Source organism: Suricata suricatta, chromosome 6 (genome assembly GCF_006229205.1).
Source record: "Suricata suricatta isolate VVHF042 chromosome 6, meerkat_22Aug2017_6uvM2_HiC, whole genome shotgun sequence".
Lineage (NCBI taxonomy): Eukaryota > Metazoa > Chordata > Mammalia > Carnivora > Herpestidae > Suricata > Suricata suricatta.
The window spans coordinates 38,083,582-38,109,641 of record NC_043705.1 but is presented as its reverse complement, the minus strand read 5'-3'; the positions used below and the strand labels follow the sequence as shown (position 1 = coordinate 38,109,641).

At 41.9% G+C, this 26,060-nt stretch overlaps 1 protein-coding gene across 1 annotated transcript in view; it reads right to left on the bottom strand.

Annotated features, from left to right (window-relative positions):
- Positions 1-9,404: 9,404 nt before the first annotated feature.
- IL31RA (interleukin 31 receptor A) overlaps positions 9,405-26,060 on the bottom strand; it is a 69,319-nt gene continuing 52,663 nt past the window's right edge. Inside the window, exons 9-16 of the mRNA XM_029941207.1 lie at positions 23,636-23,818; positions 22,752-22,853; positions 21,799-21,945; positions 19,951-20,091; positions 17,683-17,776; positions 16,497-16,578; positions 15,106-15,293; positions 9,405-9,950 (exon numbers count right to left, since the gene is read on the bottom strand). Coding sequence (XP_029797067.1) covers positions 9,815-9,950; positions 15,106-15,293; positions 16,497-16,578; positions 17,683-17,776; positions 19,951-20,091; positions 21,799-21,945; positions 22,752-22,853; positions 23,636-23,818 — 1,073 coding nt within the window. The 3' untranslated portion in view covers positions 9,405-9,814. The remainder of the gene's footprint in view (positions 9,951-15,105; positions 15,294-16,496; positions 16,579-17,682; positions 17,777-19,950; positions 20,092-21,798; positions 21,946-22,751; positions 22,854-23,635; positions 23,819-26,060) is intronic.

Genomic DNA, 26,060 nt, shown 5'->3' with positions numbered 1-26,060 from the left:
TACATTGCCCCTCCCCCGCAACAGTGCAGATGGACGGGAAGGTCCAGGCACTCTAGCTGGCTTTCTGCCTCAGTGAGCCTCAGTCACTTAGCCCATAAGAGCCCCAGCCATCTCCTCAAGGCAACACCCTGACCCATGCCACCCGAGCTACAGCCGTCCCACTAAGGCTGCCCTGGCGCAGCACACAGTAGGAAATCTTCAGCTTACACCCACCAGAACTCCTCCATCCTTCCAGGTGTCCCTTGCAAAAAGGGCCTTGGCCAGTGCCTGGCATAGCTCCAGCCATCCTTTCACAGTGGGCCTGGCAGGGAGCACCCTAGGATCTGTCAGTCCACACCCACTTTAGTTCCAGTCATCACAACATGACACACCCTGTGAGGAATGCTTGGTGCAGCTCTAGTCATCCCAGAAGGTGGCCCCAGCATGGAGAGATTCAGGTCAATCCAGCTGATTGACCAAAGCTGCCAGGCATATGCAGTCTACACAAGGGAATTCCTACACAAGCCCAATCCTTCAAGACAAAGAGGCAGATATTTTACCTATTTCATAGGAACAAAGTCAAACAAAATGAAAAGACAGAGAAATATGTCACAAATGAACAACATAACACTTCAGAAAAAGAACTAAATGAAATGGAGATAAACCATCTACCTGATAAAGAGTTGAAAGTATGGTTATAAAGATAGTTGTTCACCTTGAGAGAAGAGTGGATGAACTCAGTAAGAACTTCAAAACAGGCACACAAATTATAAAAAAGAACCAGCTAGTGTTAAAGAATATAACAACTGAAATGAAGAATACACTAAAAGGAATCAACAGCAGATTAGAAAATGCAGAACTGATGAATAATCTGGAAAATAGGGAATAGTGGAAAGCACCCAAGCTGAACGGTAAAAAGAAAAATAATTTTAAATAAAGATGATAGGGTAAGGGAACTCTGGGACGGTATCAAGCATGTAAACATTCACATTATAGGGGTCCCAGAGGGAAAACAATTAATGAAATGGCAGTAAGTGCATAACAATTAATGATTACTTTAAATGTAAATGGTATAAATACTCCAGTCAAAAGACATAGATTGATAGAATGGATTTAAAAAAAAAACATACAAGGGCCCATCTATATGCTGCCTACAAGAAACTCACTTTAGACCTAAATACAAATACAAACTAAAAGTGAAGGAAAGGAAAAAGATATTTTATTTGAATTGAAAAAAAAAAAAGCTGGCATATCAAGACTTCTATCAGAAAAACTCAACTTTAAAACAAAGACAGTAACACTTTTAAGTGTCTATAAACCCAATACAGAAACACCTAATACAGAAAGGGAGAAATAAACATAAAGGGAGAAAGTGACTGTAGTACAGTATAAGTAGATTTTTACCCACTAACATTCAGATAGAAAAATCATTAAGAAAACAATGGCTCTGAACGGTAAGTTCTACTAGATGAATCTAACATATATACAGAAAGAACAATGCATCCCAGAACAGCAGAGTACACATTCTGTTCAAAACCATATGGAACATTTTCCATAGAGATCATAGGTTAGGCCATATAACAGGTCTCAATAAATTTAAGCAGACTGAAATGATATCAAGCATTTTTTTCCAACCACAATGGTAAGAACCAAGTAGAAAGCAATTATAAGAAAAAAAAAAAGAAAAATACACAAATATATGAAAGCTAAACAGTATGCTACTAAACAACCAATAAGTCAATGAAAAATTTAAAAGGAAATGAAAAAATATCTGAAGACAAATGAAAATGGACACTTATGGCTTAAAATCTTCGGAAAGGAGCAAAAGCTGTTTTAAGAGGGAATTTTATACGAATACAGGTCTATCTCAAGAAACATAAAACAAAAATCTCAAAATATCTGACCTTAGTGGAAGGGAGGAAATAATTAAGATCAGTGCAAAAATAAATGAAATACAAACTTTTTTAAATAACAGAAAAGATCACTGAACCAGGAGATGGTTCTTTGAAAAGATAAGCTAAATTGATAAACTTGTGCCAGACTCAAGAAGAAAAAAAATGGGGAGGGCTCATATTAAAAAATAAATCAGAAATCAAAGAGAAGCTACAGGAGGAGAGGAAGATGGCAACAAAGCAGGAGGACACTAGGCTTTTCCAATGCCATGAACAAAGCTAGATTACTGTCAAATCACCCTAAATACCCCAGAAATAAAACTGAAGAGTGACAGAACAAACTCCACAATTACAGGGAAAGAAGACGCCACACTGCCGAAGGTAAGAAGTGTAGAGATGTGGTTTTAGGGAGAAATGGATTATGGGTGCCACAGAAAGGAGGGAAACACCATCACAGAGAAGGGCAAGAGAGAGAGGAGCACACGTAGGAACATGCAAGGAGAATGTTTCCCCAAAGCCACTGGCTTACAAAATGAGAGGGGCTGAATTTCTTGAGTTATCAGAGCTTAAAGTCCAGAGTTTTAAAGGTCAGCCGGCTTGGCTGGAACAGAGCTAGGAGGGCGCTATGCTGCTCCTGGAGAGAAGGCAGGCAAACAATCCTGGGGCAGACAGCCTGGAAAGAGCGACCTAAAGAACACCTGGGGTGCGGAGTGAGAAGATTAGGAGCTCTTCTCTGAGCCTGTCCCTGAGGACCAGCGTTCACAGAGACACCTCTTCAGGAGCAAAGGAACCGGCCAGCACCATTTCCTTCCTCTGCTCCTCAACCCAAACACAGAGCCGCCTGCATGCACCAAGCCCAGCCCCTGAGCCCTGGTGGGACTGCTCTGCTCAGTCATGCTTGCTTCAGGCACAACACAGCAGCACACCCTCCACCCCCCTGCCCAGAAGACCACCAAAAACCCCTGCTCACACCAGGTCTTTCAACCAGAAATTTCAAAGATTGCAATAAGGACAAAGCAGGACACTCACTGTATAATAATAAAGGGACAATCCAACAAGAAGATATAATTCTAAATATTACACACCTAACATGGAAGCACCCAAATACAGTAAGAAGTTAGTAACAAACATAAAGGAAATAATCACTAATAATATTAGAAAAGGGTTTTTAACATCCCACTTATATCAATGGACAGATCTTCTAAACAGAAAATCAATAAAGAACAATGGCTTTCAGTGGTACATTGGACGAGATGGATTTAACAGATATATTCAGAACACTGAATATAAAACAGTGGAATACATATTCTTTGCAAATGCACATGGAACATTCTCCAGAAGCGGTCTCATATGAGGCCACAAAACAGGCCTCAACACATTCAAAAAGATTGAAGTCATAGTATGCATCTTTTCTGAGCACAACACTATGAAACTACAAGTACAAGAAAAAAATCTAGAAAGACCACAAATACATGGAAGCTAAAGAACATGCTACTATACAATGAATGGGTCAACCATGAAATCAAAGAAGAAATAAAAGAAGTACATGGAAACAAATGAAAACACAATGGCTTAAAACCTTTGAACAAAATTCAGCAAAAGCAGTTCAAGAGAGAAGTTTATAGTAAAACACGCTTACCTCAAGAAGAAAAATCTCCGGGTACCTGGGTGGCTCAGTCAGTTGAGCGGTTGAGCATCAGGCTTTGGCTCAGGTGGTGATTTTATGGTTCAGGAGTTTGAGCCCCGTGACAGCCTCTGTGCTGACAGCTCAAAGCCTGGAGCCTGCTTTGGATTCTGGGTCTCCTCTGTCTGCCCCTCCCCTGCTCGTGCTCAGTCTCTCTCTCTCAAAAATAAACAAACACTAAAAAAATTTTAAGACACCCTCAAGGTCCATCCACTTTGCTACAAATGGCCATATTTCATTCTTCCTCATTGCCATATAGTACTCCATTGTATATATATATATACACACACAACATCTTGTACTGAAGGGGGAGGGGGAGGGAGAGAGGGGGTGATGGTCGGGGGGGGCACTTGTGGGGAGAAGCACTGGGTGTTAAATGGAAACCAATTTGACAATAAACTATCAAAAAATTTTTTAAGAAAAAGAGAAATCTCAAATAACTTTATACCTAAAGGAGCTCGGAAAAAAGAACAATTAAACAAAACCTAAAGTCAGCAGAAGGAAGGAAATAAAGATTCAAGCAGAAATAAATGCTAAAGAAACAAAAAAAAAAATAGAACAATGAAACCAGGAGATGGCTCTTTGAAAAATAAATAAAACCACAAATGAGAGGAGAGATCACAACCAATACTGTAGAAATACAAGTAATTGTCAAAGAATTTTATTAAAAATTATATGCCAACAAACTGGAAAGCCTAGAAGAAATAAATTCTTAGAAGCATATAACTTACCAAAACGGAAACAAGCAGAAATAGAAAATTTGAACATACTGATAACAAGCAAAGAAACTGAGTCAGTAATCAAAAAACTCTCAACAAACAAAAGCCCAGGACCAAATGGCTTCACAGGTGAATTCTACTGAACATTTCAACAAGAATTAAGACCTATTCTTCTCAAACTATTATTTTTAAAAAAGGAAGAAAAACTTGCAATTTCATTCTATAAAGCTAGCTGTACCTTGATAATAAAACCAGGTAAAAACACCACAAAAGAGAGGGAGAAAGACAGAAGGGTTGGGGGGGAACTATAGGCCAGTGTCTCTAATGAACATAGATGCAAAAGTCCTCAACAAAATACTAGCAAACTGAACCCAACTATACATTAAAAATAAATCATTCACCACAATCAAGTGGTTTTTATTCCTGGGTTGCAAGTGTGGTTCATTATTCACAAATCAACATGACATATCACATCAGTAAGAGAAAAAATAAAAACCACATGATCATTTCAATAGATGCAGACAAAGCATTTAACAAAGTATAATCTATTCATGATAAAAACCCTCAACAAAGTAGTTTTAGAGGGAACATACTGCAATATAATAAAGGCCATATAGGAAAAACCCATAGTGAACATTATACTCAATGGGAAAAATCTGAGAGCATTTCCCCTAAGGTCAGGAACAAAACAGGGACCTACATTCTCACCACTATTACTTAACATAGTATTACAAGTCCTACCAACACCAACTAAAAAAGATGAACGAATAAAAGACATCAAAATCAGTAAGAGAGAAGAAAAACTTTTACTATTTTCAGATTATATGACATTATATGCAGAAAACCCTAAAGATTCCACCAAAAAACTGCTAAAACTGATCAACGAATTCAGTAAAGTCACAGGATATAAAATCAATGTACAGAAATCTGTTGCATTTCTATACACCAATAATGGAGCAGCAGAAAGAAATTAAGAAAACAACCTCATTTACCACTGCACCAAAGATAATAAGATACCTAGAAATAAACCTAAACAAAGAGGTGAATTACCTATACTTTGAAAACTATACAACGCTAATGGATGAAACTGAAGATGACACAAAGAAAGAGAAAGGCATTCCATGCTCATGGATTGGAGGCACAAATACTATGTAACATCTATACTACCCAAAGTAATCTACACACTTAATGCAATCCCTATCAATAGACCAAGGTTTTTCCACAGAACTAAAACAAACAATCCTACAAATTGTATGGAGCCACTAAAGACCCCAAATAGCCAAAGCAATCTTGAAAAAGCAAAGCAAAGCTGGAGGCATCACAATTCCAGACTTCAAGTTATATTACAAAGCTGTTAGACTCAAAACAGTATGTTAATGCATTCAAAACAGACACAGAGATCAATGGAACAGGATAGAAAATCCAAAAATAAACTCACAATTAGATGGCCACTTATTCTTTGACAAAGCAGGAATGAACACACAATGGGCAAAATACAGCCTGTTCAATAGATGGTTTTGGGAAAACTGGACAGCAACATGCAAAAGAATGAATCTGGACCACTTTCTTACACCATACACAAAAATAAACTCAAAATGGATTAAAGACCTAAACGTGAGACAGTATAAAAGTCCTAGACGAGAGCATAGGCAGTAATCTGACATCAACCATAGCAGCTTTTTCTAGATAAGTCCCCTAAGGCAAGGGAAACATGAGCAAAAATAAACTATTGGAACTCCATCAAAATAAAAAGCTTCTGCTCAGTGAAGGAAACAATCAATAAAACTTAAAGGCAACCTATGTAATGGGAGAAGATATTTGCAAATGACATAACCAATAAAGGGTGAGTACCCAAAATATAAAAAGAACTGATACAATTCAATGCCCAAAAAACAAATACTCCAATTTAAAAATGGACAGAAGACATGAAGAGACATTGCTCCAAAGAAGACATCCAAATAGCCAATAGACACATGGAAAGACACTCACCATCAGGGAAATGCAAATCAAAACTACAATGATGTATCACCTCACACCTGTCAGTGTTTATAATAAAAAACACAAGATACAACAAATGTTGGGAAAGACATGTAGAAAAAGAAGCCCTCTTGGATTACTGATGGGAATGCAAATTAATGCACCCACTGTGGAGAACAGTATGGAGGTTTCTCAAAAAGTTAAAAATAGAACTACCCAATGATCCAGCCATCATACTACTTGGTATTTATCCAAAGATTACAAAAACATGAATTCAAAGGGATACATGCACCCCCATGTTTACAGCAGTATTATTGACAATAGTCAAGAAATGGAAGCAACCCAAGTCTCCATGGATACTGAATGGATAATGAAGATGTGATATGTATGTGTATATGAATATATATTCATACTTATACACACATATATTTATATATTCATATGTTTATACACACATACATATATATACAATGAAATATTTAGTCATAAAAAGTATGAAATCTTGCCATTTGTAACAAATTGTCTGGAGCTAAAGTATAATGTAAACAAAAATGTGTCAGTCAGAGAAAGACAAATACTGTATGATTTCACTCATATGTGGAATTTAAGAAACAAACAAATAAGCAAAGGAAAAAAGAGGCAAACCATGAAACAAACAGATTCTTTAGTACAGAGAACAGACTGATGGGTCCCAGAGGGGAGGTGTGCGGGGGATGGGTAAAACGGGAGTTGGGGGTTGAGGACTGCACTTGTGGTGAGCACCGGGGATGTGTGGGATTGTCGAATCACTACATTGTTCACCTGAAACTGACATGATACTGTATGTTAACTAACTGGAACTAAGATAAAAACTTAAAAAAACAATAACAAAAAATATGATATGTTGGTAAAAAATTTGCAAATTAGATTAGAATAGATGAATTCTCTCAAGTTACAAGAATCCTTATAGATACAGGATGATTGCTGAGAAGTAAAACCATAAAATAAAGTTACATAGAGTCAAATAATTTCAAAAACAAAACATAAAAACTATTATAAAATTTTTACATAAAGATGCTATAATTAACCTGAAATGTGGGAATTTCAACATATGTGACAGTCCGTGGGCTCGCTGGGTCTGTGAAAGCTCTCAGGTGTCCAGCTTTTAGCACACTTATCATCCCAACCAACATTCCCCAACTCCTGAACCACAGTTGCAGCAGCAGACCAGCCAGAAATCACCCTATTCTTCATGGTGTTACAGGAAATGGGACATTTTACCAATTTCACCTGAGGAGGCTGGTCAGAGCCTCCAAGTGAGAACAAGGTTGCACACAGCAGCCTTTGCCAAAAGCTTGGCAGGGCTCTGGTCCTTTGGTAGGAGTAAATGCTTCTGTGATACCAGTGCCCTTCAGGAAGGATGGGGGGCCCAGGTCACCCTAGGAGACGGAAGAGAGCCAACGCTGAGGTCCGTGGCCCTACACCCAGGTGTCTTACTGGCAAAAATAGGTTAAAACCAACACTGGCTACTGGGGCGAAGCCAGAAGACAGCTCATTTCATTGCTGTTGTAATAATTTAAAAAAAGGAATCCATGTGTCGAGGGGTAATTTTCTGTGACATGACCAGGTGTACTGAGGGGGGCAGCTGACATCACAAGGAGCATCATGAGAATGGCAGTTGGTGGGGGACACTGGAGCCTTATTGGAGGGTGATGAACCTCAGGAGCAAGCCCACCAAGGAATGGGGAGCAACGGCCACCCTTATATCCCCCCGCTTATGTTCCTGTGCAAGGGTGGGCTCCCTGAGGGTGCTGTCCAAGAGCACAAGCTGGCTGAGAGGGTGGGGGCAAGATCGACACCAGCACAAGTACATCACTTCACAGGAAGGAACAGGCCCAGAGCTGCAGTATAGGATCACACTGTTCTGGTTTACCTGGGGCCCTGGGGTTTTATCGCAGCAGGGTCCACGTCCTGGCAAATGCCTCAGTCCAACACGGCTGGGCACTCTACCCACAGCTGTGGCTCCACACAGCCCCTCAGGAGCTGGGGACACAGCAGATGGCAGGAGGGAGAAGCAGGTAGCCACATAACCCTAGAAAAGAGAGATTTGCTGCCTGGGTTCTGGAGTCTTGATGGTGAGAATAAACCAGAGAATCCCTGCTTTGTTACTGGGCCTCTGTCCTTATCCCCCAAGAGTGTGATCTGGGGAAATGAGGGTGCCAATCTGCGAATGCCCTAGAGGTTTTAGCATCAGTCGTTTCCTCCCTGCCGCTACATGGGGTACGGCACTTCAGCCTGCAACCACAGGTGGATCCATGGAGAGAGAGTCAGAAGGCAGCCAGAGGGAGACGGTGATAAAGGAGCATACTTTGTTCTCTTTTAACACAGAAGTGACATGAGTATGTTTAGAAGCTTTGGGAAGAAATCACTCAAGACGGAGAAGTTGAAAGAACAAGAGAGCCGGTGGGTAGGGATGTATAATATAAGAGCAAGGCCACCTCTGTCTCAGAGATCTTCCCCAAAGTCTGACCTGAATAGAAGAGAGATGGGCAGGTGGCGTCTTTGGTGAAGGGGGGCCACTTCATCTGCTGAGAGCGGGGAGGGGAGACTCCGAGGGAGCTTGAAGAGCTGGGAGTTTGAAAATGCTGCTGTGAAAGGCACCTGGGTGGCTCAGTCAGTTAAGTGACTGACCCCTGGTTTTAGCTAAGCTCATATCGCATGGTTCGTGAGTTCAAGCCCCACATCAGGCTCTGCACTGACAGCATGGAGCTAGCTTGGGACTCTCTCTCTCTCTCTCTCTCTCTCTCTCTCTCTCTCTCTCTCTCTCTCTCTCTCTCCCCCCTCCCCTTCCCCTATTCATGCTGTCCCTGTCTCTCTCAAAAATAAATAAACTTTGAAACAAAAAATGCTGCCATGAGGAATCAAAGACAAAGAGGGTGAGAACGCAGGTGTGAGGCCCAGTTGCATCCCTAGTGGGAGCTGTGTTACAAAAACAATTCCCTATGCCTGATTCCTCGTCATCTATAGCTCTTTCAAGTGTCCCATAACCAAGAGACTCCCTTGATCTCTAACAAAGTTGGATATTTGCATTTCCAAATCTCATTTTAAATACCTGAGTGGGCAAAACTTTAAAACAGAAGTAAAGCTTTACATGAAAATGTTATTACAGCTTTATTACCTGAAAGATTGAAATACCAATGCATTTATAGTAAAGGATTTTTAAAGACTATTCTCCTAATAACCCTGCTTTCATGCCATGCACACGCGTTACATACTAGGTGGCTTTATGAGCAATAAGCGGAAGAAACAACATGCAGTCTACAGAGAGACGGTTCTCCGGTACACAGCTCCAGTCTTGTGCATTACTATAATCATTCAGAATACTCTGCACGTCCGTTCTGCTTGGCACATTTTGATTTCCATTTTAAAGTCCAGGCCTTGGAGTACTTTACTCCACAGAGGTAGTGAAGTTGGACAGAAAAGAGAATCCTGCTCCTAAAAACAAAATCAGTGGTATGTGCACCTAGTCTGCCTTGACTAACCATCTGAGGCTTGCGGACTGCTGGCTTTGTGCTCTTGAGGACTTACTCCCTTTGCGTTTCTCCCACACGTTTCTCAGCAGCCAGGGGCAGGCATGTCCAGGCTTTCACCAACATGGACTGGAGATGTTTGTGCTTTTGAGCAAAAGCTCTCTCTGCTGACTCCAGGGTCTGGTAAAAGCTGCAGAGGGACAAGAACTGCTAATGACATTGTCATACTCAGTCCAGGCACCCTCCTCCCAAGAGTGCAAGACACCAATAATGTCACATACTGTGATTGCAAATAGGCCTTGCCACTAATTCAGGAAACACATCAATGTGACGTTTGTTTTAAAATGTCCTACAAAACCCATAGATTTTAAATACTCAGCCAAATGACAAAGTCAACCAATTTTTAGAAAGTCCTGCTGTGTGGCTCTAATGTCTAGCAGCTCAGCTGGTCTCTCAATGCCCCAGTGGCTTGGAGATAGAACACTCTATCACATCAACAGGTGGACATGCAGACTATAAGATATACTTGGGAAAGCTTACCTTCACAATGACTTAAGCAACACAAATAACTAGGAAGTGTCAGTAACCGTATCCAATAAATTGACAAAATCCAGTTTAGAGCAGTAAACAATTGATTATCAATAGCAAGAACAAAGGATGCCAGAAACCCCTGTTGAAAGTGAACATATCAGTGCAGGCTTTTGGGGGACACAGTTGTGCAATATATGACAATAACCATAAAACTTTGACCCAGCAATTCCATCTTTAGAAAGAGTCCCCAAGGGGTTAGGCCAAAGGTGGGAAAGGAGCATGTACAAAGAACACCATTTAGTGAAATTGCTCTCTATATGAAGAAGACATTTAAAACAATCCTATCAAGTAAGGAGCCTTGGCAAACCACAATATGCAGGCACGCCATGGAGTTCTGTGTTTCCATTCGACATGCTACCACGATGAACCATGCTCATGCATGAAATTTTAAACATGAACTAGTACATGAAAGAAAAATACAATAGAATCTATATATAACATTCAATTAGATAAACACGTATATAAGTATATGCAGATCATTTCAGGAAGGAATTAAGAATAATACAAATAATTGGTAAAATTTAAATTTATATTAAAAAAAAAAAAGGTAAGGGACACCTATGGATGGTGAGTAGGCAGAAGTAGCTCAGCCAGGATTTCTAAATCTCAACACTCCTGGCATTTGGGGCCAGATAAGTCTTTGTTGTGGGACCTATTTGGTTCACTGCGCAATCACTGCCAGCACTGCTGGCTTCTACCCACTACCCAAAATACATCTAGGCCACATGTCTGAGGTGGGGGCACTGACTAAGCTGTAGGAAGAACCACTAACCAACCACTAACTCCCCCACCTTAGCTATGGGCAGCGGAGAGGGCTGGGCTGGGGAGCCAGAGAGTGTGTGCCCTTCTGAAAGAGGCAGTCCCTACCCAGCTGGAAATCCAGAATGACCATAACCTGAAATTGTTTAATTAGCAGCTAATTCAAAATTAAAACACTCTGTGGGCCAACACTGTGAGGTCTGAGCCTCATGTTGGTGGGCAAGGTGGTGACCATTTTATACTTTGTGGGAGAAATTTTCTGTCTCAACTACTCAGTTCTACCTTTGTGGGAGGAAGGAGACAGATGATGTGTAAATGATGGGTGTGGCTCTTTTCCAATTTAAGCCTCATTTATGGACACAAATGTGAATTCCATATAGTTTACATATGTAATTAAACATTATTCTTCCTTTCTGCAGCTATCCAACAGAATTTAAAATGTCAACATCATTTCTCAGTCATGGGCTCTACAAACACAAGGCCAGCCTGAAGGCCAGTTTGCAAAGAGAAGGCAGTTACTCAGACATGCCGGAGAAGGCACCAGAACCCCCTCAGGATGGCTGGGCAGCAGGCACAGACTTCCCTCACACAAAGGAGCAGCCCCAGTAGGCATGCTAGCACCCACACAGGGCATCTCTCCTTCCCCCACTCTCTCCCCACCTACTGACTCCTTTCAAAACACATTTCACCCTTATAGTGTTTGCACTGGATGTGGTTTACTGCTGCCTCCTGAGAAACCACAGTGAAAGTACGACCTTCTAAGCCCACAGTTGACTTTTCTGCCATTCTTCTAAAATTTTCTGGTATCATTGTAGAAGAAAGGCCATTAATAAAGCACTAACATTGCTGTTTACATGGTTCTGAGCCCCAGAAAACTCCACTGAGAAGGTTATCAGTGTTTCATGACCTTGCTGAAATACAGGTTTTCCTGTTTGTGTTTTGTCTGTCTCTTTGAAAGAACAGAGAAAATGCAGATGGTTTTTTTGGGCCACAGAGGCAGCCACAGTGCTGGGAGTGGAGACAGTTTGTGACTCAATTCCAGGGAAGAAAGGTCACCAAAGGTCACCGTGGCTTCTTAGCTTTTAGGCCTGTGCCCTGGGAATCTGCTCTGGGGAGCAGTGTGCGGCCCACTGAAGGAGCCCTTGCTGGTAGGCAACGCCAACTGCTAGGACCCACCCCGGGTCACCTAGAACACAACACAAAGCGCCTACTTCCCTAGTCCTCAAGGCAACAAAAGTAAGTGTGGAATATGATAAAAGGAGGCTAGTGGGAAAAGAAGAAAAGAAAAGAAAAGAAAGAAGTAAAAAGCGTTAAAAAGAAGAGAAGCTTCTGAGAAAGGCAGGAAAGCAGAAGATGGGCAGGAGGAAGGGATGAAGCAGAGGAGGGGCCAGGTGTGTGGCATTTGCCAACTGTCCACCCGAAGACACTGCAGGCTTTAATGAAGGATTGAGAGAGGAGAAGAAGGAAGTGTCTTCATCTCTGAAACCCACTCACAGGAGCCAAGTGGGACCCCTCATCTCTCCCCAGACATCTAATTCTTGGGTTTTAGGTTAAAAAACTCAGCCAGGTGTGAAACAAGATGGTGGGGGGTCGGGCAGGGGACTCATTCCCTTCCCCCTTCCCCCTTTCCCTCATACAGAATTTGAGAAGATCCCTCAGTGGGAGGTGGGCAGATGGCCACAGAAAAGAGAAGAACTGTGGGGTATGAGGCTAGCATGTCTCTGAGGATCACAAATTCAAAGAAACAGGTAGAAAGGCCCCCATCTGGAACCCTGGGGGACAAGGAACTCATAGAAATGCCTGAGTCACGACAGCTGGGATGGGGAGAAAGGGCAGAGAGAGCCTACCACAGATGGATTCCCCCACAGAGGGTATCCCTCGCATTTGGTCCCTGTCTACGTTCAGTACAAAGGGGCAGCTTGCCCAGGCCCTTGCCCCAGACCTCTGGCGTTCTGTGCCCTGTCAGCAGACACTATTCTATATACTAGGCATTAAGACTTTGGGGGTGGGGGCAAAAAGGTGCTGCTGACACTGGAGATTTAATGAGGAGAAAGTTCCGGGAGAGCTGCACCACCTGCTTGTGTCTAAGATAAGGACACAACAATTGGCTAAGAAAAGTGGCAGGTAACCCAACAGGTGGGGGCCAGAGGCACATCCCTGGACCAGCATGAGGCGGACACCAAATGGGAGACAGAACCCTGCTGCTTCACTGAACATCCCGTGGCACTCAGAATCAGTCCCAGACTGGACAGAGGCAGAGGGGGTGGGCAGGGTGCCGAAATCCTGACTGACTGAGCTACAAACCCAGCGCCACTCAGAAGTCACGTAAATGGGCTGTGGTTACTTCAAAATGTCACAGGCTTGGGTCGGAAATTAATTTTAGTTATAGGAAAGTAAAGTGGTATTTTTGCACATATGAATTGTTGGCTTGTGAAGTTCATGCCTGCTACTCAAGTACTGACTTCTCAAATTCTCCTATAAAAACACTGGCCTTTCTGGCTGGTAAATGCAGGTTCATGGCACCTCACCTGCTCACTCATTGCCTGGCCTCCCCAGATCTCATCAGGTTCTCAGTGACCTCCCCCAAAAGCCAGATGAGTCAAAGCTACATATTAGGAAGTCATCGGGCATCACTGTGGTTAAGGTGCCAGCCATCAGTTTTCAATTCTCAGCAACTGAATCCTACCACTAGCACTTCGGCTAAAGGCTCTCCTGACTGTCATAAGCTCTGTGCATGGCCAAGGTGAAAGAAGAGGACTCATGGGTCAGAGCAGCGAAGTTACAGTAGCATGTTTCCACACTCTACTCAAGTCCTTCAGGAAGGAGGCCTTTGAAGGATGCTTAGTAAGTATTCCTAGGCTCTGAGCCAGTGAGAGGGGCCCAAGTACCTGTACAAAAGCTGTGCAGTATTTGGTGCCTTTCTACTCCAGGTTTGGCTGTAAGACAAAGAGCTAGCAAAGGCCTTCAGGAACTTCCCAGAGGTGGGCAATGACCTGAAGATTGGGGCAGACCTGCTGGCCCGGCCTAGAGTCCACACCCTAGTGCGTGCTGAGATTCCCCACATTCCTCGATTTACCAGAGGCCAATGTGCTGTGAACTAGGGGCAACAGTCCAGGGTGGAGGTGCTGCTGCAGACACTGGAGGTTCTGCCAGGGTAATGAGATGTCTCAGGCAGGCACACCATCAGGAAGGCCACTTCGCTTCCCCTGCCCCTATACTAAGGGAGAAACAAAATCTCAAAAGTGAGATCTCAGGGTTACCTTCGAGCTGGAACCCAGAACTGAAGTGAAATCAAGGTAAAGGGAGAGATCCCCACCTCCTACCAGACCACTGTCCTCTGGCAATGGGGAAGTCTGCTGGATCCCTGAGTGGTTTGAGCAAACGCTGTGGCAATGACCTAATTCCTAGGGAAGGCAAGGTATATCTACCTTAGGGGCCCTAGCGTCCCTTAAAATCAGAGATCTCAGTGAGAGCTTGTGACCTGAACAAAAGAAAATAAGTGTTTTTTTTTTCTGCTAAGTGCTCAGACATGTCACCATCCCTTCTTCAGGCAAGTTACACATCTGTGCCAACCAAGTTCAACAAGCCAAGCCCCTCAGGAATGTGTGACAGTTTCTCTAACACAAAGCAAGGTTGGGGAGACAGCTAAGGAAGCTCTTCTGGCCAAGTCATGATACATTCTCTCTGCAATAGTGACCCACACTGAGACCCAGAGGGATTCAAGCCACCCCAACAACTAGACTTCCCTTTTGGTTTGCTCTGTAAGTTTTTCAGATATGAGAAATTCTCTGGTTGTCACTGAATTTTTCAAGTATGGATTAGGTTCCCCTTCACAGAGATGGTCTGACCCTAAATTCTCAACAAAAGAAAAAGGCTGCTCATTGCTTTCTAGGCAGATCCTCTCTGGTATTCTAGAACATAGCTGTTGGGATTTCCTCTGTAGAATCTCAGTTGAAATTGGAGGACAATAAGGTCGATATGGAGAAGTCACATACTCATTCTTTTCTTCTCTCAAAATGTTTTCCTGACCCTTTCCAAGTTCCTCTGTGGAAACCTCTTCCAGAAAATTCCCAAAGTTCACCACCAACTTGTCAATAAGGTCACTGGGGGCAAAACATGGTTTTAGAACTCTTTCTTCTTCCATGTTCACAGGGTCCTCAGATTCCTTCAAATTTAGCTTATCCTGAAAAAGAGAAAAGGATACCCTCAATGATCATTTTCGAACTATACATGAGGTAGTCAAAACCTCAATAGGCTTGGGATAGCCAATGTCCCACCTCGACCAGCCCCCCACATTCCTTCCAGAGACCAGAAGTGATAGCCAACTGCCTCCATATGCCCTTCCAAAGGAGCATGACAACACTGGCCCATTTTCTGGGAATAGCACAAGGTATTCGATTTTTTTCTTGTCGGGAGTTCAAGGCTATTTGCAACACAATCTTAAGTTCACAAAACCACAGTTCAGATGGTGCCATCAAAGTTAGAACTCTTACAGATGGAAAAACCACAATCATGAAGACAAGTGACTTGCCCAACATCCCCAGAAAATCAAAGATGGCCTCCTAGGCAGAGGCAGTGTCCTGGTCATCTTTATGTACCAAGAGTCTAGCTCAATGCCTGGCATGCAGTGAGTAATATGTGCCTGCCATGGAGACCAGTCCTGTATTACTCAAAAAGCATGTTAGGGGCACCTGGATGGCTCAGCTGGTTAAGTGTCCAAGTCTTGATCTTGACTCAGGCAATGATCCCAGCATTGTGGGATCAAGCCCTGCACTGGAACCTCCTTGGGCTCCCTCCCTCTGCCCCTCATCTCCTTATCTCTCTCTCAAAATAAATAAATAAACTTTTTAAAATAAATAAATATTTTAGACATTTGACAATACTGCCTATAAATTTGTTTACTCTCTTAGTAACTTTTAATAAGTAGCAAAGTAAATAGGGTAATACACAGCTGATAAAGGAGAGAAGAAAAGAGAAATAACACAAATAACAAAAATTTAAATAAGTAAATAAAAATATCCACGTTTAAAAAGACTTCTGAGTTGAAACAAGGGCTAATACTAAAAATTCCAGCATTAAGAAATATTAGAAACAGTCTTTCAATAATAAAAATTTAAAGGTGATATTTGATAGGGCTTATTTTCACTTATCTAAGAAATTATACCTTAAAAATTTCAAAACAGATTTTATTTAAAAACTTATGAAACTTGGGGCACCTGGGTGGCTCAATCAGTGAAGTACCAGACAGAGGCTCGGGTCATGACCTCATGGCTCATGTAAACCCTCTAAAATCTCAGTCTGGGACTCCTCTTCTCCTCCATCACTCTTCTTTGTCTCCTACAACCAGCCTCCTCAACGATTCCTTAACAAAAACAGGGTTACTTACCTTGAAATCATCTCCACACCATGTAGCTATACTGCTTTCAGCAGGGTTGGGGACATCGGGCCAACATAGGTGCTTCAGTTTGCTAATAAGAGATAAGATTTTAAAACAGGAAGTGAGTTCAAGAAGTAGGTTACACTGCATGGCTATGCCAAAGACTGGAGCTTTGCTATAGGGAGCTGTATGGCTCCCTAATACATAAGGGCAAGCTTCTGACCTCCTGACAGAAACTGGGAAAACAAAGTACTCTGGGGAGTGAAACTGCAAGTCATCAATGGGGTGTGATGGAAAGATACGTTTCTTACCCTTCCCAGTCCCTCCATCTCCACCCTGGGTCCTGATGCTGGAAATCACACCACTGAAGGACTATGTCTTTGAGATTTGTTCTCCAGGAAGGAAACACTCAAAGTCTGATAAGATACCCATACTTTAGAGCAGTGATTCTCAAAGTGTGCTCCCATCCAGCAGTAGCATCACTGGGATCTTGTTACACATGCAAAATGTACAAGAGTTTGGCTGGTGACTTGGTTTCTATCTATAGTTGGAAATGAGGGTGACATTCACTTAGCCATAACTAAGCCTGGCTACTTGGCAGAGAAGGCCCACAACTTCGCAGTTCTGGAGAGAGAGGTCCCTCAGGGAGGGAGCTCTTGACCAGCAGGGTAGCATGCTGTCTGTGGAGAGAAAGCTGCAGGATGAATTTCCTTTCCCACAGTGGCCAGAGCAGGCAAGACAAATGCCACTGTAGCCAGCCCTCCAACACTGCATCATGAGAAAGGAACAAGTTCGTGCTGGGCACACTACTTGGCCAATGCTCTAATTCTGTGAGTATGCTTCCTGCTCAGCCTGGGAGAGAAGCTAGTGGCCCTGAGGCCTCTTGCTGCTTCCAGACACTGAGAGAAAGGACCTTCTCCCTAATTCTAGTCTCAGATGCCAAGTAGAGAAGATAAAGCCTGTGAGGCAGCTGGCAATCCTCTGGGCTAAGCCTGGTGTATGGGGCTCTGGGGATGAAAGTCCTCTTGTTTGTCAGAATTCTAACAAGGTGTGGCATATAAGAAACTCTACAAATATATATCAAATTAATAAGTGAGTCAACACCCCCTTAATGACAGAGTGCCCTCTTCCACCCACGATGCCTTCCACCCCTTTCTGTTGTCTGTAACACTCACACTGTTGCCTATAAACTCACTTGGGTCTTTTGAGACCATATGCCACTGCCAAGATGATGAGAATAAGAAGGCCACCTCCAACCAAAGAAGTTATCAAGAAAATCTCAAGGACACCTTTGGGAATAAGAGACAAAAGTCAGTAAAAGGATGAGCTCCTCACTTTCTTAACAAATATCAAAGATTAACTTTTTCTTCCAGTACCTCAGCAACACATTCCTTATGAGTTTTCTTTCAATTCAATTGAATTCAAATTTATCCATTAAAAAAAACACCCTGGTATTTATGGCTCTTCATCCAGTTCTCTTCCCCTAAATAACAGTGACAGATACTATGTTCACCAGGTTCATTTTCCAACTTCATTCATTCAGTACATATTTATTGTGCAATTATCATTTGCCAAACACTGTTCTGAGTAATGAAACAAACAGCAATAAGCAAGAAATACAAGATCCTGGGGCGTGGGGGGCCGCGGCGGGGGGGCTCAATCAATCAAGTGTCTGACTTCTGCTCAGGTCATGATCTCATGGTTCATGAGTTGGAGCCCCATGTCGGGCTCTGTGCTGACAGCTCAGAGCCTGGAGCCTGTTTCGGATTCTGTGTCTCCCTCTCTCTCTGTCTCTCCCCCACTTGCATTCTGTCTCTTTCTCTCTCAAATAAACATTAAAAAAATTTTTTTTAAAGAAATAAATACAAGATCCCTACTCTCATGGAGCCTACATTCTGGTAGAAGGGTTCAGACAATAAAAAAAGATTATTTCAGATATAACAGGATGTTAGAGTGTATCCAAGGTAAGGTGGAAGAAAAGTTAGTAACTTAAAAAGGTGGTAAAAAAAAAAAAAGGCCTCTCTGAGAGGTGAAAGTTGAGATAATGTTAATAATAACAAGAAATCGGCCATCCAAAAATATGGAGAAAGCATACAGTAGATGCAAAAGCCTCAAAGCAGAAAGAAGTTCAAGAACATAAATAGAAGCAGAAAGCGGGAGATGAGGTAAGCAAACAACAGATCATGAAGGATCCTGAAAGCTATGGGTAGGAGTTTGAATTTGACTTAAAATATAACAGAGGCCACTGGGGGGTTTGAAGCAGGAGTCTAGGGTTTTAAGCTCTGGCTGCTGTGTGGAAAATAGGTAGACTGCAGAGAAACAGGGACAGGAGGAGGGAGATCTGTAATGTGTAGACAAGTGTAAGAAACATCAAGGCTCCAAGGAAGGCTCTTCCGTAAATGTGACTCATGGAGAAAATTCTAGCAGATAATGCAATTTGTGCCCAGTATTGTGAAAATACAAGATGATTTTGAAAGACTCTAAAGAACAATTCTAAAGAACATAATTCTAAAATTCTAAAGAATATCAAAAAAACTCCAAAAAGGCAGTGTTAGTCCATAAAAATAGAACATGTTTTTATGTAAAAAACACATGCTATAGTCATATTTTCCAGAGCCATAAAGATATTTTTATTCTTTCAACGATGTAATGAACAAGAGGTTTTCAAGAGTACTAAAACCAGACTACTTTTCCCTTTTACTGTAAAAAATGGCAATGTCCCTTCACTTTTAATATAAAATATTACTTAAAACAATTGTAGCATATCAGATCAAATCACTGCCCCTCAAGGACTTGAGAAAATTACATATTTCTGTTTCTCCCATTCCCCTTCTTTCTTCTTTTCCCCTCTCATTCCATCTTCTTTTCCTCTTGAATATTTCCCATAACCATCATACAACATTATATTACATTTTATATTTGGTATTTATTACACTTTTCCTTCTCTCTACTTTTTTAATGTGAAAGCTAATAAGCAGAACATATCATGTATGTTTTTGCTCAAAAATTTCCACAAATGGTGGATGAGTGACCCCACCACTGTGGGTCAGTGGTGCTTGTTCAACCAAGGTTTTCCTCCAAGGCTCCACTGTGCAGTAACCTGAGACACCCAGAAACTGGTCACTATGAACCTGAGGAAAGTCTCGAGGCAGGAGCTGGTTTGGACTGTGAGAGTCAAGTTGGCATTAACTTGATCCCTTCACCTCAAGACAATGGGGGCTATCCATGAGGAAGGAGAAAAATGACCAGTCTTCTCCAATTCAGCCCTCAATGTACCTGCTCTCCTCGTTCGCTCCTCACCCATACACCTTCCAAGAAGGTCAACAGGCCACAGGGCAGATGGTTCTTCTCACTATGTACCACCCTTTCATTTGGCTTCCCCCTGCCTTTGGCAAAAATTATCTCTAACTGGCCTAAGGGAAATGCCAAGGGGACTTATCCAAGGCTTGAAGAAAATACTCACTGATTGACAATGTCTTGAAGTTTATTTTGCTGCTGTTGGTCCCCCCAGCACTGGTACTGGCCATGACTTGAAGACTATAAGAGGTCTTCCGGGTCAGGGACTCCAGGTCATACTGTAGGATGTTGGAGTTGACTGTCTTGGCTAATGGAAAAACATATAAGTCAAATACCAGAGTCAAGGCCAAATAAAAGGGGTTCTTTAGAAGCAGTGAAATAAGAGCATTGGAAACTGCACCTCCAAGCCAGCCCATCTCATACCCCAACCCCCCTATCCACGTTCTGCTTAAAATTATCCTATAAAGATGGATCAAAGACCTAAACATAAGAGCTAATACTATAAAACTCTTAGAAGACAAATACAGGGTAAATGGTGCTTGAATTTGCCAGTGGTTTCTTAGATATGATACCAAACACATAAACAACAAAAGAAAATAGATTAATCTGGACTTCACAAAAATAAAGGCTTTTGTGCATCAAAAGACATTATCAAGAAAGTGAAAAGACAATCTCTAGAGTGGGAATATATGCAAGTCACATATATGATAAGGAACTTCTATTGAGAATATAAATTTAATATGGAAAACAATTTGACAATAAAACATTATGAAAAAAAAGAGAATATAAATTTAATAACTCTTAGGAGTCGACAACGGAAAGACAAACAACCCAACTTAAGAATAGGTGAAGAAATTAAAAAGACTTCCTCAAAGATCTACAAATAGCCAATAAGCACATGCAAAGATGCTCAACATCATTAGATATTAAGAAAATGCAAATAAAAATCACATTGAGAAACCATTTCATGCCCATGAAGATAGCCATAGTAATTTTTTTAAATAAAATAAGTGTTGGTAAGAATGTGGAGAAATTGGAATGATCAGACATTGCTGCTGGGCACGTAAAATGGGGCAGCTGCTAGGTAATACAGTTAGGTGGTTTCTCAAAACATTAAGCCAGAATTACCATATGACCCAGCAATTCCACTCATAGGTATACACCCCAAAAAATTAAAAACAGAGACCCAAACAAGTATTTGCACACAGATATTCATAGCAGCATTAATTATAGTAGCAAAAAGGTGGAAACAACCCAAATGCTCATCAACTAGTGAATGGATAAATAAAATGTGGATTATCAATATAAAAGAATATTATTTAGCTATAAAAAAAGATGAGATGCCAATACAAGCTACAAGATGGATGAACTTTGAAAACATTATGCTAAGTAAAAGAAACCAGATACAGATAGCCTCATATAAATGATGCCATTTATATGAAATAGCCAGAATAGGTAAATCAAAAAGACAGAAAACAATTTTGTGGTTTCCAGAGACTATGGGAAGAAGACAATGAGAAGGCATTGACTAATGGGTACCAGGTTTCTTTTGGGGATGAAAACAGGTAGAGATGATTGTTGCACATCATTATCACTATATTCACTGTCACTAAATTGTACATTTTCAAATGTTTTAAGTGGTGAATTTAATTCAAGAAAAGTATGACTTGGCAGTGGGCAGCACGAGTTAGGGTAAAGGTCCCACAATGAGCTACGTGTCACCACTCTGTTTAGTCTAAGCACACCCCACTCCAGACTAATGATGGGGAACCTCCCAGGAGGCCAACCTGCAGCACGACCAGGACATATTATATCAACTCCCATGGTTCCTACAAGACTGTTATTTCACTCCCATTTGACTCCAAAAAAAATGTCAAGAAGTGCTCTTGGCCTCATTATCAGAGAGGCTCAAAGAAGCTCAGGGACTCATCCAAGATTATAGGGCACCAATCCCTATGACAGGCCTACCCATAGCGAGTTTGGGTTTTAGGGGGTTTCCAGCTGGCACACTTACAGAATTCCTTCCCATCTTCAGCTTGATAAAATATGGTGTAGTTGGTGATGAAACCATTTCTCTGATTCTTGGGAATCTCTTCCCACGTGACTGTGACTGTCCTCACACCAATGTTGTCTGCCTGCGTCACAGGACCTCTTGATGGAACTTTACAGGACAGAGAGAAAAACAATAATCACAGCTCAGTAGATGCTTTCCCCACAAAGGCTCTGGCTAATACTGAAAGCAAAATCAGTGCCGGAGGGAGGCAAGTAGAGTAGATAAATGATGAATCATCTTGTTTGCAAACACTGTTTTCTGGAATTAGCCATCTTGAACAGAAAAAAAACAGGGTCAAAGGCCTGCAAAAAAAGTACTTTCTTATGGCTCTCTCGTTTTGCCTTCAGCTTTTACTCATCTCTTTAATAGCTGTCATCAAATATTAGTGAAGGACACGCCCCATGGGCTATCTTCGAGTGACAGGATGCGTTTCCTAATGTGGGAGAGGCTAATTTCCTAAAGATAAAGTCTGAGCAGCTTACCAGTAAAACCCTTGATTACAAATACACAACTAAAAATAATGTTTTAGCATCTTCAATTTATGACTAACTCTGTAAGGTCCCTAACTTGGTCTTAACTAAATGTTATTTCTGCCTACAGGGCTATTTGCACCAAGTTTCTTTGTGACTTTGCACAAACGATTTCACCTCTCTGGGCCTTGATTTTCTATTTATGAAATGAGTGACCTGGACTTGATGATCTCTAACTTGTAGTGCAGCTTTGAAATTCAGTGGATCTACAACTTGACCACAATTGTGTCAAGCACACATAGCTGACCACAAACTGAAGGTGCCACACAGCTAAACACTAAGGCAACTGTGAATAAGCCGCAGACATCCACAGCCTTGTCTGGATGTTGGATAGCGCTCCCCCTCACAGTGTTTCCTTGGCCCACAGGGCCTTTCCATACGTACTGCCTTCTCTGACATAAGCCTGGATAGAAAATGGTTCACCCACTCGATCTCCCAACACTGGGTATACAGAGATGTTGTAGCACCAGAAAGGTTTTAATTCATCTGTAAACAAGAGAGACAGACAGAAAACAAGCCTTAGTTCAGGGCATGGCAAAGGAGAACAACCACTAAACCAACTTACAGCTAAAACTTACTAAAAATATTCTATTTCTCTATAGTTTTCACATCTGGAAAATAAGGAGGTTAGGTTGGATGGTCTCTAATGTCTATTCTAGTTGTAACCTTTTAAAATTAATTCTTAGAACTAAGTCTGCACCACTGTGGTAAAATGACAGAGCCATTCAGGAAAGGATCATGGTCTTTGATACCTGATTTGGAAGCACTGCAGAAAAAACTGAATCTTTCTGTCAAGAGCCCATCACCCAGAGAACTCAGATACCATGAATTCTGGCTCCTCTGTCATTCTTCCTCCCTGCAGGAGTATAAACCCTTATATGGGTGCTATTAAGTATTAAGAAATGGCTGGACTGACAGGATTAGGAGGGTAAAGCCTCACTTATCTGTGATTAGTGTTTCTTGGGATGGGATATAAACTCTAATGTTGTCCACACGATCAAGACACCCAGAAAGGACCCTCTGATGGTGATGTTAACATGGTGTTTTCCAACTGAAAACAGGACAGATACCTGGTCTGATACCCATGACTTCCCAACACAGCATCACTGGGAAATGCCAAGTAATGTCACTTCACTAAGCTTGCACTAGCTTTGTCAAATGCTATTGACCACATCTACAGCTTTGAAGTCAAAGTTAAAGATTTTAAAACTGATGGAAATTAAACTGAATCCTACACAGAGGGAACTTAGAGGGTCCACAATGGCTACCTTGCTGAATTGTCCAGTTCGTGGCCTGAGACACAGATTCCCAGGAAAAATTGGAGGGCTCTGAGTCCAAATCTGGGAACCACTCAACCATCCAGGTGTCTACCGCTGGAGCAGAGCTTCGCCACTCCACCACCAGCTGGTCCTCAGTGAGGCAGGCCTGCATGGCCTCAATGCAGTGAAACACTAAGAGAGGAGAAAAAGAAGAGAGAAAGCTGCCCAACTCATTCTCCAAATGCACCAACCACATTGACATCCATTCACTGCCCAAATTGTAAAGATCAAAGTTCAGGGTCTCCACTGCTGCCTCCCTGTCTGGTGCTGTTTCCACGCTTTTTATTGTATCATCTTTCTTTACCATCGACTTTTGCTGTAAGTACCTTCTTAATTTTTCCTTATCTTTGCCAAAATTTACTTGTTTCCAAGAAAGGATCTCACTAGAGAGTTGCTGACACAAAAGACTCACCTTCCACAGGTGCCTCTGCAAATAAAAGGAAAGCAAGCCTGAGACAAAGAATCAATCTCTAAAGACAGAATTTCAGGTACCAGTAATTCTATGGCTGAGAGCTGGGAGCTGGTGATACTAAAGTCATACCAGGGAGGTGGCTTCCAATTTCAGCTGTCTAGGATAGTCCCACACAACCTGGTTATGGATTCCTATCAGCAGGGCAGTACAAATTTTATCTGTACCAGAAAGATGCAGATGCACCCATTCAAAGCACCTAGGTATGGACCAATATGCAAATGACAACATTTTCTGCAGGCCCAACAGAAAACTCATGTCTGGATATGGGCAACAAGGATTCCTTTAATAGAAAAGTTGAATATGTGACATCAAATATAATACCTAGGATTTAATTAGCATCAGAGAGCTATCTTACTGAAAATGTTCTAAATAAGTCGAGAGGAGAACTACGAGAGGTGCAATATGGCAGAGAAGGAAGGCACGAAGGGACGCAGCTCACAAGATCACGGGATGTGGCTCTCCCCTTTCCTCCACTTCTTACCACCCACAACATGCCTGAGCTTCAAAATCGGAACTAACAGAAAATGTGCTTAAATGAACACCAAAGACAATCTTGGATAAAGACAGAGAAGGAGGCAGTGATCCTCAAAACAAAATCAAAAAGCCTTCTGAAGCTAGAAGCCTAGGCCAAACATAGGAATTTGATATGGGATCTGGGGTATTGAATCCTGCTGTTTCTAGGCAACAAGCCCCAGGAGACTCCGTGCATATTTAGGAGCCTCTGTTCTTGAAGGCCAAAGTTCATGAATCCTTTTCCCAAACTGGGTCTTTACAAGACATTCGAGCTGCTAGTCCCAGAAGCAAAGCCAGGTAATTTGTCAATGTGAAACGGTCAGGAAGGGCAACTGAGACATGAAGGAAATGTAAAGCTGGATCGAGGTGCAGTCCTGAGCAGCAAGCCCTCGTGATCTCCAGAACTTCTGACACTCCCACCTCCTGCCCCACCCCCACCCCCAGCCTGTCCACATCCTCAGTTATCATTCCAGTCAGGCCCAAAGGCATCCCTAGAGCATCTGGATCCCTCCCTAGCCTCTTGTAGCAGATAATGTGCATGATGTCTGATCTTCTCAATTCCTTCTTAATGTTTGAGTTTTGCTTGGTTGGAAGAACTTTGTGATATAATTCACACTCCAGAGTCCCCTTGCAGGTCATGCTGGAACCACCCTCCCCAAGATTTTTATTGCATATTTTACCTGTTATGTGTCCTCTGCCCCCAAAAATATCCTCAGTACTGCAGAATGTAAGCTTATAAGGAAATCAGGTTGTTGAAGATGTTAGTAGTTAATATGGTAGGTCCTTAACCCAATATGATTGGTGTCCTCATAAGAGAAGTGGAATTTGGACACAGAGACAAAGAGACATAGGAAACTGGCCATGTGAATACCAAGGCAAAGACTGAAGTTATGCTGTCACAAGTCAAGGAATGTCTGGGGCTTCCAAAAGCTGAAAGGAAGGAAGGAAGGATCTTCCCTTGGAGGCTTTTCAGGGAGCATGGCCCTGTCGACACCTTGATTTCAGATTTCTAGCCCCCAGAACAATAGAACAATAAATTTCTGCTGTTTGAAGCCACTCAGTCTGGAACATTGTTATAGCAGTCCTGGGAAGATCACACAGCACTTTTTTTTTTAAATGTAACACAATTTATTTTTTTAACATATGCAATTATTTTCTGTCATTTACAATACAGTAGTTACAATGACACTCCAAACAGAAAAGCAAAGTAAAAAATCAAAACCCCCACTTCTACTTCATGTAATTAGACTTATACAGAAATTAGAAGGTTAAGTAACAACTAGTTAATCACCTAATTTCACAGCTATCTGAAGTGGCATTCGTTATATACCAGCTTATCTATGATACATTCAAGATACATGATACAATTTATTACTTGCCCATAAGCTA